This window comes from Scophthalmus maximus, chromosome 10 (genome assembly GCF_022379125.1).
Source record: "Scophthalmus maximus strain ysfricsl-2021 chromosome 10, ASM2237912v1, whole genome shotgun sequence".
NCBI classification, from domain to species: domain Eukaryota; kingdom Metazoa; phylum Chordata; class Actinopteri; order Pleuronectiformes; family Scophthalmidae; genus Scophthalmus; species Scophthalmus maximus.
This window is the reverse complement of record NC_061524.1, coordinates 23,834,258-23,853,927: the sequence shown is the minus strand read 5'-3', so window position 1 is coordinate 23,853,927 and position 19,670 is coordinate 23,834,258. Positions and strand designations below refer to the sequence as shown.

Below are 19,670 nucleotides of genomic sequence, written 5' to 3'. Positions count from 1 at the left end.
AAAGTGCAGCAATGTGAAAAATTATTTTTGAAATGAAAATCTTGTTGGAATTGATTATAGTTTGAATTGACTTTCAAAGCATATAACAATGTTTTATCTCCTTCCTTCTCCTCTTCTCTTTTTTCTCTTGTTCCCATGTTTTCTCCTCGTTTCCCCTCATTCTTTTTATACTTCTCCGTTATTCATCCTTATTGTCCTTCTTTACATTCCTTTGACATCCTCTACCAACCTGTGTCTGTCCTCCCTCTTCTTCCGCCTCAACTCTCCCTACTCTGGTCTTTCTTTCCTCTGTCCAGCATGTGAGTTGATGAACCAGGGGATCCTCGCTCTGGTCACATCCACCGGCTGTGCAGCCGCAAGCGCCCTGCAGTCGCTGACTGACGCAATGCACATTCCCCATCTCTTCATCCAGAGGAACGGGGATGGCTCACCCCGAACCGCCTGCCAGCTCAACCCAAGCCCAGACGGAGAGAGCTACACATTGGCTGCCCGTCCGCCTGTTCGGATCAATGAAGTGCTGCTCACCCTGGTCTCTGAACTGCACTGGCAGAAGTTCATCATCTTTTATGAGAGCGACTACGGTGAGTTAAGGCAAATGCAAGCGCTCGATGGCTAAATGTATCGCATAAACATGGCATTGTATGTAAGATGATCTCAGCTCCTTCATTTAAATGTGAATGCACCAAAACCATCTCCAGTGTCAGGAAGGCGGCTATCAGGCCGTGACTAAAGTAAACCTGTATTGACATAAGAATCCATATGCTGAAAAGAAAACGCAGAGCGGGAAAAGAGATGAACACACACATAAACACACAGATACTGTACAGATGCACAGTGCTAAAACAAAAAAATGAATCAATGCTCAGTAGAAATTTGAGAGGAAAAACAAGATCTGCATTCACCACCATTATTAGCATCCCGATGTAGAGACAAATCTGAGCCTAATTGTCTCATTTGTGGCAGAATAATGACGGTGTGCCCCAACAGCACTTTGTTTATTCCGAGATGTTCTCCAATTCTGTTCCATTATTCTCCCCATGACGCCCCTGTGGACTCGACCTGTCTTGACCCACATTTGGCAAAGGCATAGCACTGTGGATCGAAGAGTGACTGGCAAGGTAGTGCAAGGGCGGAGAGACGAAGAGAGTAGATTGCTGCATTGGCATTCCTCAGATGATGCTTTGCCACTGCCTGCTAATCTTTTTACTACTTGGAAGAGTGCAATCTAGAGGGGAGTGTAAATCTGTTTTATTTTTTCAGTACAGTGGAAGCTACAGTTGATATAGTGTATAGTAAAGCAAGCCCTTAGGGGAATCGGCTACAGCCACGCACAACCCCCACACAGGCTCTCGCCGCACAATTTAAACTCCACTGATAGTCAGTGATCCATGTGAATGCATGTAACATGTTTCACATTTAATCTGTCACATCTACTTTGAGATATGTTTCTGACATGGGCAGAGCAATCTGAGAGGCTCATGAGGTGGACCACTGACCAAAAGGTCGGCGGTTCCATCCCCGCTGCCCCCAGTGTGCATGCCGGAGTGTCCCTGTGCAAGACACTTGCCAGAAAAACGTCATATACAGTCCATCTACCATTCTGAGCATCAAGTTAATGCCACCATGCAGGACCAGCAATTGTCACATCCCATATCACAGGTGATGGAATCTCTCAATCATCATTTTCTTTCATGGACATTTAAATCACATTGCTCATTTGCTGTTTAAATGAATGGTCATTAGGAAAGCTCAATGTTAAACCTATATGTTGTTCCTCTGGCAGTTCTCCAAATAAAAAGTAAATCACCTAAATCTACTGTTCCAATACCCGAGTCCCTGATCCCTGACCTGTCTGTACTAACAGTAATGACATTGTTGATTCTGGTGTGTACCCACTGAGGTTTGGAGGAGTGTGTGCGCTTGCCTTACATAAGGTAACATTTATCTCTATATGTATCGTCATTAATTTACTGAACATTTAGCTAACTGCTTGAGATGTCTGAGTATGATTTGATTCAGCAAATTTTGTGAATGCTCAAACCAGCAAAGAGTCAATTCCTGGAGCAGCACAAATATTATGCAAGGTCATTTCACTCCCATCTATTGTTTCCCTAACCAGGATGAATCTGGCCTCCATTTCCTTCCATTCATATGTCTTTTCAGAAGCCGACCTATTTGAAATCAGGATGTGTCATCGTTGTTGTAAGCTAACTCTGAACACCCATCTGCCTTGCAAAAAATAAAAGAAAAAAGTTTTTTTTTCTCTCTGGTGCAACACAGCTCCGTTCATTGAATCAGGACTCTTTATGTCTAACATCTCACTTGCGCACAGTTCACATGAACCCTCACTTGCAAGTCCAGTGAGAGGGAACCTATGTCTAATGAATGAAGGCTCAGTTTAACAAGGCAGCGTTGGTGAGAAATAATGGATGGGAATGTTAGTCGTGACAAAATAGCCTCTTTTTTTTAAAGTCTGCTAAATTAGGTGCTACTAAAGTGAGCTCCGTTGACATTTGAGCTTGTGTTACACTGTTTATCTTGTTTAATTAAGGAGTGGAGCGGCTAATTAGGATCCTCATCACAGAACAGTCAAAATACCCATGGTGCCTGCCTACAAGCTGCACAACAGTGACCCACACCAGTGCCTCGAGAGGAGAGTTCCATCTGCAGATCTGTGTTTGCGCCGAGCAAATGTTGATTTCATACTTAACATGAGTGAGTCGGGAGAGACAGCTGCAGGATGTCTACTCAGATTGTGCGTGGTTGTGCTAATGAGTAATTGGACACATTATCTATGATGAGGAGTTTACTTTTATCAAAGTTGTGCGCTGGTGCTTTCATCTATTGATTGATGACGGCATTGGAGATTATCAAGTCGGCACACCTAAACCAGATCCTCTGGTAGCCAAGGAGAGTGGGCTGGAGGCAGGGGTGACCAAAAGTGAAACAGGGTTTTGGCGCTTAAAACGTCAAATGTCTTTATTACACTGGTTTGTGAAAACAATATGGGACCTCGGAGGAACAAATTCATCAGAACCATGATCTCTGTACCAAGGCTATCTCACATTGAACATGGCAAGTGGGAGGAACTCTGTGTGATGGATCTCTGGATAAGGAGTGAGAAGACTGTGTTTCGCTTGGCTGCTGTGTCAATTTGCTGACGGTGCATTAGTCTAGAAAGCAGATGTTATGAAAGATAGAGCCAGATCGTGCAAGTCGCCCGGGGCGTTGCACTGCAGCACAGAGAAATATCCAAAACATCATCACATATATAACACATATCTAGAGCGTGGAATGTATTTTTTTTCTTTTGTCTTTTAATCTTTCGTTGTTGGATGAAGAGAGCGGCGCCGTGCTCTGCGGTAGTAGAGTTCAGGGTGAATTTGGTGTTTCATTACAGCTTAAACAGCTGGTTTCCCTGACCTCAGGCCCGACGTGCAGCTCAGTGTAATGAAGTGTGTCGGGGAAACCAATTCATTCCGGTCTCCAATAATGTATCAGTTGCATAAAGAGAATTTGATGTAAAAAAATAACTTCTGAACCTTCTTCTCCCATTTATCCTTGTATATTTTCAGCCCAAGTTGCGATTCTCTGTTCAGAGTGGGTATATTTCATAATTTCTTTCATGAGTAAGAGAAATACCATCAGTCTTACTCCACTGTAGCTTGATAGGAGATAGGAGGACATTTGAATGTATTACAACTGGAAAACATCCTTATGTGGGTTTTTTTTTTCTTCCTTTTGTGCCTTCAGGCAAATAAGAAATAACACAATGATATGTTCTCCTATAGCAGCTCATTGCTAAATTTACACCTTTCTTTTCTTTAGGTTTAAATATTTGCCTTTCTCTTAATTTCTTTCTTTCTTCATCCCCAAACGTCTGTCATTGTCTGACCATGAATTAGTCCTGGGGTTATACCACGGGTTGGTGGGCAAATTGTTGAACCTTTCCCAGTGGCTGTTGCTCTTGAAGTTGATTTGACGCAAACAGTTTTCATCATGTGATCAGGAGGCCTTTACAGGCACCGTACAGACCCCCTCAGTGACCTGTTTTCACATACTGATAAGTCAAGTGCATATTTGAACAAACCTGATCTATTTTCCATTGACGAAGGTTCCCAGTAGAGAGCCAGAGAATCATTAAAACTCCCCAGAAGACATATCCCTAATTGTCATGATCCGCCAGGATCGAGAATAGCCTGGGAAGCAGATGAATTCTGGGAGCTCATTCAAATTTGCTCTGCCAGAATACAGTCTGGGAAGAGACTTCTCTCCAGCAGAAAGCATGCCCGTCCAATCACAACCGATTATCTGATAATGGGCGGGGTTTATACCATGACATGGATGGAAGCAACTTTTGTAAACAACCAAGATGGCTGCCGCTGATGAACGAGCAGTACCGGATATCTTCACATTTCTCCGACATAAACTGCAACGCTGGTTCACAGACATTGTGGAGTCATCATCACATCATCTCCTCTCTGCTCTAGTCACGTGACTCGTGGAAATCGAAAATGACCCGAGAGGTCCCAGACTAAAAGGTATTTGAGTATTAGTCTGACTTTTTGTTGTCATCTTTGTGGACTTTATTGTTTATTTATCATTTGATTAACGTTCCCTGTGTGTCTTTGTGAAGAGACTTTCCTGTTCCCTTGTGTGTTGTTTCCTGTTTTAATTAGACATTCATTTCCCGTTCTCCTGTCTCTTGTTTTCCGTCTCCCACTTAGCTGTCGCTAATGTGTCCAGTAATCCCTGCCTTCCTTGTGTATACAGGGGGGATTCAGAAAGTCCTTCCTATTGTCTTTTACAAACCACTTTTCCTTGACCTTAATGGAAATCGTCATGAGGTCAAGGAAAGGTGTAAAGGAGGATTATAGGTCTTAGAAAAAGCAGACAGCACTGCTCAGAGAACCGACTCCTGGTCATATTCATACTCTTCTTCTTCTACTTCGGATTTCATATTTTACATCTGTTCATGGCGCGTCATGTTAAATATCGCTGCCGGAATGAATTGTGGGGCGTCTATTTCTCCTTTCCTGTCGCATAGGAAGGTCCAGTGTACCCTCTGCTAAAGGAGACACGGATGGTCTCTGTGCTTCCCTTGTCTTTGTCAGTTACTTCTGCTATGTCTCCTGTTCTGCTCCTGCTGTTTTGTACCCCTGTCACGCCCTGCGATTCAGTTCAGTGTTTCCTTGTGTTTTGCTCCTTGTGTTCCTCATTTGAATTACCAGTGTCGGATTTTCTTTATTTTCCCTTTAAAGGCTCTAAGTCCGTTTCATGTTACTTCATTAATTAAACTCATCTTTCTCAGTATCTGTATTTGGGTCCAGATTTACTAAAGCTCACACTGATAGTAATAATCACTTTGACGATTCCTCAACTTCTCACGTGCGGTTGTGGCTCAGTCGGTTGTCCTTTAACCAGAAGGTTGGTGGTTCGATCCCAGCTCCCCCCAAGACGGCATGCCGATGGGCAAGACACTTAACCCTGAATTGCCTCTGATGACTCTTCCAACAGTGTATGAATGTGACAGAGAAAGAGAAGTAAAATAGCACAGATGTATGAATGAGTGTGAATGTGACTTGTCCTGTAAAGCACTTTGAAAGGGTTAATAATAATAATAATACACTTTCAAGGGAACTCATAGTGCTTAATAAGACTGGAAAGAGCTTTATAAATACAGTCCATTTACCATTTACCTTCATCAGTTTAAATCGTTAAGTTGTCCAATATTCAGCTCCAAGAACAAATACCTGTACAAACTAATCACAATAACAAACTCAGCTGTACTTTACTCTTTCCTTGGGCAAATGTCAGCCTACTAACATGCTCAATTAAGTTGCTATGTCAGCTGGTTAGCACTGTAATCCCTATGCCTTCTTAACAGCAGCATGTAAGCATCATAACCTTGTTTACATTCTATTTGGATTTAGCTCAAAACACCGCTGTGCTTAAACGCAGCTGCACAGAGCAGCTTGCATGTCTCTCAGTCTTGTTTAAAAGGTTTATAATGTGTTATGCTTTTGTAAATGCTGTTGTAGTACATGCTACACTTTACTCAAAAGACTGTGTGTGTAAAAAGGAAGCCAGCTATTGATTCGATGGGGAGGATGGCCGGTGGGTGAGCTATCTGCAAACAAATGTGCTCGTAAAATTGCCTTGTCATTTTATTATATCAAAGAGAGCATTGAAGGCCGACTGAGGCATGCTTATAAGAAGTTTTCAAGGAGGGTCGATTGTTTTTATGAACATCAGTAGCCTCCTTGACTGTCTGTCCGAATTAACCTGCTCTTGGTAATGACTGCGGAGCAGCTACATCTGTCTCTGGCCTCTCTGTAAGTGACGGGGTCTCTGTTGGAGGAAGAGAGAATTAGGACGGGGTAAGGTGTGAGATTGATTAAGCTGCTTTTGGTCGCAAGTAGGAGGTGGATTCTAATGTTGAAAGTGCATTTATAACACCGGCGGGGTGTAAATGTACAATAACACAAAGGATATCTCCTGCAGAGGTGGTAACTAGTCTGTAATGTATTATGTGAGGCAGGCTGTAACAGTGACAGCTCTGAGAAAATACAGCACGTCTTTTGAGAGCGCTGAAGATGCGTCTTTGTTATGACATATGCTTTAATATGCTTCTTATTGTGTTACTTTATTTAAACTTGACTAACACAACATTTAGGCCTATTCTGAATCAGGATCAGTCATTGTCAGGAATTATTCATTTTTAGATTTTCTTCTCAAATATTAAAGCAATTCCTTCCACATTTTAATCATTTTTGACAACACCTATTATTTCTATTTATTTTAAACTGGACGTAGTCACATGTGTATCCTTGCACAAACTTCCCAGAGTCCAACAAAGTTTGACAAATTGTTTTTATATGTGTGTCATGGGCAGCACAAGGATTTATATTTTATTAGTCAGGACCCACGACCCCTGTCGCGAAAAGGTTTTATGTTGTTTTTGATAAAAGTCAATTAGATTAATATTTTCCAAAACCATCATTAAATGATACAAGTTAATGAATGAAATATATGGGGGTTTTTTTTGTTTTGTTTTCACGAAATTGATGGTGTTGCTTAAGTGTTGCTACGTCAAATATTGGTGCTATAGCAACACCGAGCTACCCCCTGGCGCCGCCCATGATGGATAAATACAAAGATTTCATAGCCTCTCTTCAGATAAGATTTTCTGAAGTGAAATAAAAAAAGTCTAAGTCAAGTTGTTACCCTTCATTGTAACTCGCTCTGGACCATTTCAATGCAGAATGTGTTCCCTCCCTCGTTTGACAACCGACAGTTGGTTTGATCGCAATTTCTGTTGGATTCAATCCGCCCAACACTCAGCTCTCACTTCCACAGCTACAGAACAAGTACAAGCGTTGCGACATAGTTAGTGCACAGATTTGTCATCTTGTGACAGAGTGAGCACATTTGTGAAGCTGCAGTGTCAGAATTGAGAGGTCGTGGCTGAACTGGAAAAATCAATCTACACATTCTGGAATATTTTTTTGTGACATCAATTCAATTCCAGTGTGAATATTTTGTATAAGTGATAATTTAAACACACGCGATGAGAATGTAGTTCTACGAGTCCTCGCGTCTAATCTTCCAAATTGTCCCCAGACGGCTGTGAATGAATGATAGAGAAGTGCTGTATGTAGACGTGAAGAAACGCTTTAGGAATATGTGTGGAAATGGTTGTAGCTAGTCAGTCCATTCAAACCACACACACTCTCTCTGTCTGTCCTTCCCTCTCACCACCCACCACCCACCCCCATATTGTAGATGTTATTCTCCGCACTAATAAATGTTTATTACTGTAAGTGAGAAGTGACAAAATAAACCCTGCAGGAACACACAGAAGCACATCACCTTTTTTTGTGAGTGGGTCAAATAATTGGTAAGACCTAATTTGCATAGGTCTTTATTCATGCTCAACAACTGGATGTCAAATTGTAGAAATTCTACATAATGTCTCAGTTTAAATATCTGAATATCAGAAGATTAGTTTCACCCAAAATCGACCTCTTTTTAAATAATAATAAAAAATGGATAAATGAAATACAATTAATTTCAAATGTATCCATCTTGTTTAGAACGGTCTTCCTTCTGTTTTAATAGATTATTCACTCTGCATTATTTGCAATTCTTTCATTAATACATTTTTTACAATCCAATTGTCTTACTGGCTCCCTTTGAAGCACACAGGTATCTTCCCAAAAGCATGCCTGCCAAAATTGAGTAAGGCAATTCATTTTATTCCCGTCATACTAAAATGTTGGAGCCAAAAATGCAATCATTGTACAGCATCTCTGAGACCCTTCACCAGACCAAGACTGAAGTAATGATTCCACTCCAGACTGCTCATATCCTCTACCACGTTGTTGACAGTGCTTCCCTTGGAAACGTTCACACTCTTTGAGCAACAAAAGGAAACGTTGGTTCTGTTTGTCTCAGCCCACTCTGTAACACATATTATGAAGACTGGCAGATTAACTTGTGTATGACGTATGGATCTCATAACCATGGTTTTAGATGAATTTGATATTTGATATTTGTCCTTTTATCCAGAGCATTGTTACAAGCACAGCAGTGATTGCTCGAACAGAAACATCTCAATTTCGAGTAAGCGCAGGCTTGCAGTGTGCCCATTTCTCATGGCTTTTCCGCTTGAATTGCAACATGGCTTGACAGCTCAGTAAAAACCTCTGAGCCCTTTTATCATGATAGCCTCATTTCTGCACTGCTCCAATCTGGGGGGTGAAGTCCCACTCCAGTTACAACTCAAGTAAGTTAGAGCTGAAAAGGATGTAAAACAAATGTCATGGGGTATGCTCGGTCTTCCTTGATCTGCGGAATCTTCCCTGTCCTCTCCAACACACACAGTAGGGCTGTTGACCAAAAGTCTGGGACCACCAGTCACGATACGTCTATTTTGCGCTTGTCATCTCCGCCAGGGAGGTTGTGTTTTCACCCCTGTCCATCTGTTGGTTGGCTGGTTGGTTTGTCAACAGATTAAACTAAAACATTCTGAAGGATGTAACATGGGCCAAGATAATAAAAAAAAAACTAAATTTTTTGCGCTGATCCGCAATTTTGACATTCACAAATTTCCCGGGGGATAACTCGTCAATCTTGATGAATACTATTAAGGCATATTTTGGAGAGTGATATCTCTGAGTGTGTGCAATATGGTGCGGCTTGATTGGACTTAAGGGGATTGTTGGGCCTTGGCGGAGAAAAGCAGTAGACCACTGTGGGATCATTCTCTCTCCACTGTCTCCTTACATACACTCATCTGTTCCTGGCATAAATCCCAAAACATAGAAATCATCAATAAATGGGACCTTTTTTCCTCTATACACTGTGACATGCAGGTTTTTCTTCGCCCACACAAAGTGTTTGGCCTTGTTTTCTTTCCCTCTCTCTCTCCTGAGATGTGGTTTAGAAACTGCAACTCTGCCGCTTTTGACAGGACTTTTGCTGATTGGAGTCTTGTATTCTCTATAAATTAATGACAATGAATTCTGTATCCGTGATGAAGTTGTGTTTCTATTTATTAGGGGAACTGAGCTTGATTTATGGAAACTTGAGGCACAGTCTTATTCACAAGAGATGAACGCTTCCAAGTTTGGTTACTTGAACAAGCCTCAATGTCATCTGAACGCATGCTTCAATGGAAGGAATACAAACCAAGGAAATGTGGTCTTGTCAAAGAAGTTAAAGCTACAGTGTGTGTGCATTTGCGTTGAATTAACAGCGCTGCTGGAAACCGGAAATGGAATCGGCGGTGCGCCACCATAAAGTGTCCCCTGTCGGTGTTAAAGGGCATGGGTGCAGGAACAGGGGTGTGGTCGAAATGTCCTTCCTATCTACTATTCCTTGAACTCAGTGGAAAACGTCACAAGGTCAAGGAAAGGTGTAAAGGAGGATTCATAGGACTTAGGCGGACAGCGTGGCTCAGAGAATCCGACTCCACTTACACTAAACTACGTCAACATGCGGCGGCGGATGTTATTGATGTGCATCTGCCGTGGTGTAAACGCAGCGGCTCCATCAGCATGTTTCAGAGGGTTTCGCCACCGTGTGACATCAGATGCAAATGATTCACATGCAAAGGAGATAGGAAAGGAAGCATTGAAGCTCCTTTCCTATGCATTTAGAGAATCCGAACAGCTCTTATCATGGCTGCTGATCTAATACTTCCGGGTCACTCCAAGATTTGGGGAACTTCCTAAGCCAAATTGACAATTTGACTTCACCCCAGGACCCAAGTGCGGTCAAAAATTATGATTTTAATAAATAGAAAAGAAAACAGACTTACAATGAAGTAAAACAAAAACAGACTCCATCTAAGGGTGTCCACAGGTGTAGAAACAGGCACAGATAATCACAGGCATCACGGACCAGAACGGGTTGCAAACAGGAGCCATGAACACAGACGAACCGAGATCGCAAAGACTAAGTACACGAGGCAAGATTGAACAGAGGTGAGACACATCAGGAACACGTGCAGCCCATCGCAGGGGCAGGAGACACAGGGAAAAGTGAAGACACCAACTACAATAGGAAAACAGGAAGTGCAGAGAGATGAGGAAAATGGGCGACAACGTAAAACAGGAAATGACTAAGTCAAGATGAAACAGTCGGTTGTTCGTGGGGGCAGAATCATGGCAGTCGGTCGCTGAGTCGGTCGCGGTTTAAAACTTTACATCCAGTTGCCGCCAGAAAATTACAAAAACAACAAACTGGGGCTTTCAGTTGGTCAATGTCCCACATTTGATTGCTGACCTACACGTGTAAATATACCTACACCATTTTACACGACATCTGGTGGGTTGTTCTTTTTTTGTGTTCAAATATTAGAGATTGTCAATATGAAATAGCAATGAGCGAGTTGTCAGAGGGAGAGAGCAGGATGCTGATCCACCGGGTGGAGAGGGTTTAGGTTTTGATATCTAGAACTTTCAGAGGCAGATTTGTGTTCAGAAATGATGCATGGGTAAACATGTCCAGAAATCAGACCTTTAATTCCACGTTAATCCTCTTTTCTGCAGCCCTGTCCGTGGCTGACACGGCTGCCCCCTGGAAAAGCCTGCTACGGTTTTGGAACGCCGGCTTTGAAGTCCAGTGTTTCTGTTGGGGTACTCGGGTAGTTATCGCATGGTTGCTTTCCCCTGGCACTTCATGGGATTAAAAACTCTTGTCTATTTGTTCACAGGATCTGTTTCCTGTTTCCCATGAGGGATACAAGTTTTTTTTTCCTCCCAATATTATGTTTCTCCTTAGAATGGTTTGTCTTCTATGGTCAGTTCCCTTAAATCTCAGATGAGTTATTTTGAAAAAAATGTTCAACTCCACAACATGTTAAGTTATTTGTATGAGTTAGTTCTTTGTTTGCGTATTTTGACTGGCAAACACTAAAGAACAGAAGAAGAAAAAACACTGAGTACGATTCTATGATAGGTCTCTAGTCAATAAGAACAAATGTAACTGCAGCTGAATATTGTTTATACTGTAGAAAATACCATAGCCAAAATGAGTTGCAATGGTCAATGGGTTGTGTTTGTGGTCGAACACATGGAGCGATTACTCAGAGGTTGAGCTTTTGTGCATATCTGAACTCTTGCACATCAACCCACCCACCCGAACTCGTAGGTCTTCCTCTTCCATGCTGCCATCCGCCCGTTTGGCCAGCAAGGGGTCTGGAGCCTTCAGCCGCTCTGCCCCCCACCTCTGGAACTCCCTCCCACCGGAAATCTGTAACATTGACTCTGTCCACTTTCAAAATCCCATCTCAAAACTCAATCTTTTTAAACTGGCATACTCAGTCGGATTTTTACTCATCACCCACATTCATCACATCTTAATGATTGATGTTCTTAATGATTTTAAACTCTGTGACGCCTGTAAATAAAATGCATTATTACTAGTGTTGTTATTATTGTATTCAAAGTAAGATAACCAGGAGTAAATATGTGTGTGTTTGGGATGGAAAGAGTTCCACAAGAACCTTTTTCACTAGCAGCACTGTAGCCCCTTACGTCTGCACTCGCAGAAAATTCAGGAGCAAACCTTAAATCGTCCTGTAATGCAATTGTTCAGGTTTTCGCCAATTGTATCTGTTTTAAGGATAAATGCTTTACGTAATGAATAGAAATTACAAGATGCCTTTTTGTTTTAGGTTCACAGTGTCACTTCTTAAGTGAATGTGGAAAGAAGGGGTTAATGGTTTGCTTCGCCATTATTGAGTGTGACGTTAGCAGGGATTAAAGCGAAAAGGAGAGGAGCAACACCAAGACTTCCGGCCTCGACTGGGCCGTACTCGGCCGCAACAGAACAGGGAAGGAGCAACTCTTGTGCCTCGCTCGCCTGCACAACCCCATCAGCAGAGGAGGTCCTGGAGATCTACGCTGATCTCACGTGTGACCTCTCTGGAATCCAGTTCACGGAAATTAGTCCGACATGGGGAAAGGAAGCAACTAGAATCAATGAGCAGACTTTTCAGAGCAAGTTTGCCTTTTGTGCCTCTGTACATTGTCTTTTTGTCAGAATTAAAGCACTAGATGTTAAAGAGAGGTTGCACCACTGTTCCGACTGTGACAGCTGGGATTGGCATGCTTATTTTGAGCCCTCCGCTATGCATCACCTTTTATATGTGTGTGTACTCAGGCTTCTTCTAAGTGGTTTCTTGTATAGCGCGCGCGCGCGCGCACACACACACACACACACACACACACACACGCCTGCAGTTTTGTATCCTGTAAACCCCAGGAAACAGAAAGACGAGTGTCCTTGTTGTGGCTTGTCGTGCTTTTCAGATCAAGAGAAAGGAACAAAAACCTGCCTATAAGCCTTTGGAATGGAGGATGAAAATATAGCGTCTTGTTCAGCCGTTGAAAGCATCGGTTGTTTACCCGCATAATTCAATGCACCGTGTATAAATTACTGTATGACATGGCTCCTGCCTAAAGTGTTGTTTTTACTCAGTTTCTTTTTGCTGTCTCTCCCCACCACCCATTCTCTGTCTCTGGTTCTCCTCCTTCAGATATCCGGGGTTTGCAAACCTTCATGGACCAAGCTTCTCGGCTGGGTCTGGACGTTTCCTTGCAGAGGGTGGATCGCAACGTCAGCCGTGTGTTCACTGACCTCTTCAGCACTATGCGCACTGAGGAGCTCAACCGGTATCGGGACACTCTGCGCCGGGCCGTGCTGCTCATGAGCCCTCGGGGTGCACAGGTGTTCATCCACCAGGTGAGCTGCATTGCTGCGACTCCTCTTCATCATGTGATCAGCAACACAAGCAGAGAGTCGGTGGGAAAGATGAACAGAAAACAAGCATTTATTCAATAAACACGAGGACCTACGACCAGGAACGCTTCTCCTGACAATCTTAATCTGACATCTGATCAAACAGCTGAAGGGAAAGAAAAGCCTGACACAATAATTGAGTCATACGTTGCTTAGTCTTCACTGGGAACTTGCCACTGTCGGTGACCCGTTCCCTGTTAAAACTGATGAAACCAGATGCAATTGCCTGAGTGCGGGGTTCAACAGAGATCAGACTGAGATGGCTGTTGCTTATGGAGCAGGCACAAAAGAAAAAAAACAGGTGCCAATATACTGCATCGTATATTACAAATGTATCATTGGACAAAAAAAATGAATGCAGGCTTTACTACACTCCTGGGGGGGGGGGGGGGGTTCATCGACTGATCTGAACAGCGTTGCATACAGCCCCAGGCAAAGTTCATGAGAGTCAAAGTCAGCTTTCATATTGAGACTATCTCTCCACCCAGCTACATATTCCGTATGTACAAGGAGGTGGAGAGACAGTGTCGTCACTCAGAACCACGGTTACAACATAGCCTACAGATCTGTTTCTGTGTCTCAAAGGTTTAACTCTTAGTCTTTACTTTCAGTTAATCGATGCACCTCCCACATTTTCTTCACTGACGCCTTAATTTTTTCTCTATAAAGCACCAGATTAAATGTTGCTCAAAAAATGTCTTATTTTAAATTAAGCACCTGTGGTAATATAAATCAGTGCACAGTTTGTGAATTCACCCAGGCATTCATGTTTCATTAATGACATACTACTTTGATCTTTCTCTGTACTCCCTTGAACACACACACACGCACATGCACACGCACGCACACACACACACACACACACGCACACACACACATTGCTGTAGATATCTTTTCTCCTCACAAGACCGCATTTAATCTCGTCAATTATATTCTTTATCGTCCCTCATACAATTAACATGAGGCAATGGAAAAATAAGCACAGCCTCACATTCAGCAGAGCTCCCAAATGCTCCAGTGAATATTATGTTAATATATTAGAAGTGGTGGAGGTTTGTTAATTCACCAAAGCCTCATTAATACCTTGGTAACTGTGGTCACCGAGCGGTCCCGCTCCCCACTATCGATACTGGGGGAGAGAAAAAATGTAAATATGCTAATGTCTGAATTGAGAACGACGACGATGCCTTTGAGAGTTACATACTCCTGAGCTGTTTTAGCATGAGAGGAGAAAAAGTGAAGTTGCCAAGGTGACGGCAAGTTGACAAAATTCATCACAGATGCCAAATGTTTTTTTCATGATTGTAAAATCCATGCCAAGGAAAATTGTTGATTGCTGGGATTAACAGCATTGATTGTGTCAAATTATTTGTGTTTGGCATGATGAAATACGTTACGGCAGTGTTAAGTTACTTCAACTATGTGAAGTTTATTTACTATAGCAACATCGTAATGCTGTTGTTTACCACAGAGCCTCTGCTTCCTCCTCCTTTCTGAATCTGTCTGTTTTCATAGTTTGTTCAGCTCCATTATTTTCTCTTCTGCTCTGCTCTAGCCAGCACTTCTTCAATTTCAACTCTACATTATCCTTACATGCATGGTGAACATATCTATAGAGAGACACAACAAATAAATGAAATACAGCGTCAGGGATGAAAAATGATCACAAAAAGATGCAAAACAACTACAAGCCAGGCCACAACGTTGTGCAAAATGACTACGGTGACACAAAACAACAATGAAGGGAAGCAAAGAATCTACAAAGAGATGCAGAACAGCTGCAGGAATGCAAAATAACTAAAAGAAAAAGAAGATAAGACTTTAATGTAAAGAGATGCAAAATGACAAAAAAATAGATGCAAAACAGCTTCAATGTAAAGCTCAACAAGAACAAGGAGATTCTAAATGACTACAAAGAGAAATTGAAACAACTACAGGACATACAAAACCAGGACTGCAATGACGCGTCGATGTAATCGCTCACGTTAATGTGTCAATTTGCGTACAAGTCGTCGACGCGTCGCACTGTTTACGTTCATCCCCAGTGATGGCAACTCCAGAAAAGGAAACTCTATCCGAAAAAGCTCATACCAGAACTTCCAAAGTGTAGGGATTTTTTTTTTATTAGAGACCTAATTCTAACAACACCAGCAACTTATCGTAAGAATGCTCCCAGTGCACCGATTCCAACAATGCGTTTCTTATCACTCTACAACCGACTCTCACCCAACCAGCAACTGAAGAACTCTGGTTGTATTTAGATTGGAAAGACTGCTAAAAATGTGGAATGAAATGAGTTTTACAGTGAGAAACCTCAAATGGAACAGCGGTGCCAAATTGTTCCAAATTGGAGATTCCATCTGACCATGTCCCTACTAAAAGCCAGTAACTTTGCTATGCTTCACTTTATCAGCATGTCATTTGGCACAGATAATGTTCAGATGTTCTGTTATGGATTGGTAATTTTGTTTTTGTTTTTTTAGCTTCATCTGCGTTATTACATAGAGAATATTCACTCTAATTATCTTTTTTTTTAGGCAAAAGGAAATATATTATTTATGTTATGTTTGTGTTCCAATCATCATTTACTCTGACCCAGAAACTTCTATACTGGTTTTCTGCTGAAATCTCACAAGTGTTACCTTCATCTAGATACCAACATTAGAGAATTAGAGGTCGTTGCAGAGATGTAGTCTTCTAATTTTGATTATTTCATTTTCGAGCAGAGACATCTTTCATTCATAGATTTATTTTTGAAATGTGTCACTGATTTTATTTGGTATGTATATTTGTCACATTTTAATTACCAATTTATGCGCTCAAATAATTTTTGCACTATTTGTTTTGAACTTTGACTTAAAAAGTGAACGATGCCCTAAAATCCTCCCTTTTTTGCATTCTTTGCACATTTTTTTTTAAATGTTGAGATTTTAAATTTATATTTATAAGTATTCTCATGAGAAAAATGCTTGAGTCTCAGATTTAAAGATTAATGGAAGTTATGGTTATTATTTATTGGTAAGTTAACCGAAAGTGAAATCGACTAAACAGAAAATAATCGATAGATTAATCGAAACATTAATCATCAGAGTAATCAACTAATAATAAATAATAATACAATAAATCGTTGTTCAAAACGACTACAAAGATATGCAAAACAGCTACGCAGGGACGCAAAATGACTCCAGACAGGCACAACACGACAAGAGACACACAACTACAAAGAGATGCAAAGCAACTGCAACGAGATTTAAAACAATGACAAGAAAATGCAGAATGACAATAAGGTGAAAAACAACATCAGGCAGACTGATTACAATGAGCTACAAATAACTACAAAGAGACAGCAATGACACAAAAACACTACAAACCACCCCTCTTAGTCTCTTTCAGTCTATGTCTGTTGGTCCTATGGGTGGAGGCAGGTCGTATTTTACATGTGCGATCCCACATCTGTCCATACTTGTTCTTCAAGGTCAGTTGGTCTGACGGAAAAAAGGTCCCAATATGCGACGAGTAGATGATAAAAAGAGTCACTTTTGTCAGGGAGGACTAATTTGGCTAGGCCATATTCATAACTTTTAATTTCACGTTCTTAATTCATCCAACTAATATTAAAGGACCTCAACTGCATCAGCCAAAGTCATGCTGGGTCACATATTCTATTCTGTTCTCTTCTACTCTGATGATGCTCTCCTTCCTTGAGTAACATATTCTGTCACAAGTCAGTTGTCACTTCCCCAGTGTGCTCTCAGGCCACAGTCATTTCTCATACTTTCTCATACAAACAAGATGCATATGTCACTGACAGTGTCTGCGGTTTCCTGCTGAAATTCTGAGGTCTTGTTTTTCCCAGTCGAGGCAGTTGCCATCTCGTCTCTCGCTCACTTTGGCCATGAGAGGATGTAACGTATTCTGTCAGCTTCAGTGCCATCTTGTTCCTGACATCCAACTACTCCCTGATCCTTTCACGATAGTGCGACTTCGTTTGAGACACGCTCGCCTTTTAGAGGGCCATAAAGTGGAATTTTAAGCCCTCAGCTGTCCCATATCTACGTCCTTGGATTGTATTAGTGAGCATTTTCTAAATCACTTGCATAAAATGATGCACATTTAGGTACAAACACTTGACACATTTTACGAGTTACCAAAGTCACTCTCCAATTAATTGCCAATGGTGCAGCTCCAAGCTATATATCTCGAAGACACCCAAATTAGATCTTTGGCTCTCTGGGGTCTTGCTTTTGAAGATATGTATTTCATTTTCAACAAAACTGATCAAAATGGTTTAAAAACCAATTGGAATACATGTACCTGTTAAGAATGTGTATTCTGAAATGTTATTATATGTCTTGATAGTAAGACTAATAGATACATACTAAATTAGGGCAAAGTGCAAAATTAGATAAAAGTCTATTATTTGTAGTATGTTAGCATGCAAGCTTTTTATGGATTTAGAGTCATATAGGCCTTGGAGCATTTCAGTCTGCATCAGCATGTGTAATGTAATATAAGTGAAATACTTCCTCAGACTGCACTGCATCTGTTCTCGCTGTACTTGCAGGACGGCGTGCTCCTAAAAGTGTCGATGTGAGGGGAAACAGAATGGGTGGTGTCAGCTGGCACGCCAGCTCTGCAGGCCAGCTGAGAGATGGAGCAGGGTGGCTGGGTGAGGTCTGCCTCCTGCGCGGTCGCTAGCTGCAAGATTGACAAGCACTGCTGCCTGCTGCCAAAGTGCGAGGGAGAAAGAGATGCGGCACAGAGTGGCAGGAGGGTAAAGACAGGAAGACAGAGAGAGAGCGAGAGCACAACTGTAAGGGATTACAAAGGCAGGCCAAGAAATAAAGGATGGGGAAGTGGATGCAGGGAGGAAAAGGTCAAAGATGAGAAAGAGAGGTGAACTTGAGAGGGCTCCTCAAACACAATAAAGCACCTCTGTATGGAACAGTAATGATAAGTAATGTGATCTAATGGAGGATGAGGCAGTGAAAAGAGACGGAAGAGCCGAGTGCTCAGAGACTGCGTCTGAGTATAGTAGCCGGCAGACAGCGCCTATATAAGACAGGAGGATTTTAAAGCTAGCGGGGGGAAAACAAGATGGCCTTTGTGTCCACAGATGATTAGGGAATGGATTTCGACAGCCGCAACCATTTAAATCCACAGCCTGTGAACGTGTGTGAGCGCTGCCCAGGTCACACACCTAATGTGGGAAAGATGAAGCCTTGTTTACAAGTCTATTGTACATTTCTGCCACAGTCACATCTGAAGTAAATTTAGCTGGAGGGAGGTGCAGCTTATTTTTGTATAGACTATATTGTAGCTTGTTTCTATTTCTGCCTTTAAACTTGAATAAAAAATATCACCTTCAGAGGATTTTAAAATACAAAACATCTCATAATCATCTGTTGTTGAAGTAACAACACTCATTATCACTATTATTATACATAATAACAGCAATGTTTTTCTCTTTAATTCTTTAGAAGTGGATTGTGGTATTTGCCAGCCAGTCTTTGAGTAGAATCCCCTTCTTATTTTTGAACCATGTTTACTGAGGAATGAATACTTGTCAGAACTATTGTCTCAACTGCGCAGGATATGCTGTATTGTACACTTCCTGTCATTGAGAGTAAATACAATCATTACCTAACTTGTCATGACACATTTGAACACAGATATCCTGAATCTGTCACATTCACTGAAATTCTTCTTTGGGGTTTTTTAAACTGCAAAAGGATTCAACACATACAGTCGAGGAGCATCACCTGCGAGACTGCTGTTGGAGGGTTATTGTATTTTAGGATCTTTCTTGCACCTTTTCTAATCTTCAACTTTGCACCATCTTTGCCAACTGGAACATTTGTCCTTTAATATCCAAATATGTATAATGGAGGGTGGGAGGCAATGTAAATGCCATCATCAAAGATTCTGATAAGCAACAGTTCAACAAATCTGGCTTGATGTTGGAAATTATTTATTCGTTTCTGTTTTAATAATAATAATAATATATTTGATTTATAAAGGTTTATATTCATGCACCCAAAGCGCTGGTACAAAAAAAAAAGAAATAAAATAAAAGTGGAACGGGGGGAGCTAGGGATATGCAGAGGAAAAGATGTGGGTTTTTAGGCGTGACTGAAAGGTGGTGAGGGAGTCAGAGTCATGGATCTCCTGGGGGTGGGAGTTCCACAGCCTGGGAGCAGCCCTGGAGAAAGCTCTGTCTCCCAGGCTGCGGAGTTTGGTTTTGGGGGTGGAGAGGAGACCGGCAGAGGTGGATCTGAGGGACCGTGTGGGTTGGTAGGGGGAGAGGAGATCAGTGAGGCATTGGGGAGCAAGATGGTGGAGGGCTTTGAAGGTGAGGA

At 41.8% G+C, this 19,670-nt stretch overlaps 1 protein-coding gene across 3 annotated transcripts in view; it reads left to right on the top strand.

Moving 5' to 3' along the window:
* grid1a (glutamate receptor, ionotropic, delta 1a) overlaps positions 1-19,670 on the top strand; it is a 200,870-nt gene that overhangs the window by 119,259 nt on the left and 61,941 nt on the right. For all 3 annotated transcript variants that reach the window (XM_047335325.1, XM_047335326.1, XM_035606862.2), the window contains exons 3-4: positions 297-581; positions 13,049-13,254. In XM_047335325.1, coding sequence (XP_047191281.1) covers positions 297-581; positions 13,049-13,254 — 491 coding nt within the window. The remainder of the gene's footprint in view (positions 1-296; positions 582-13,048; positions 13,255-19,670) is intronic.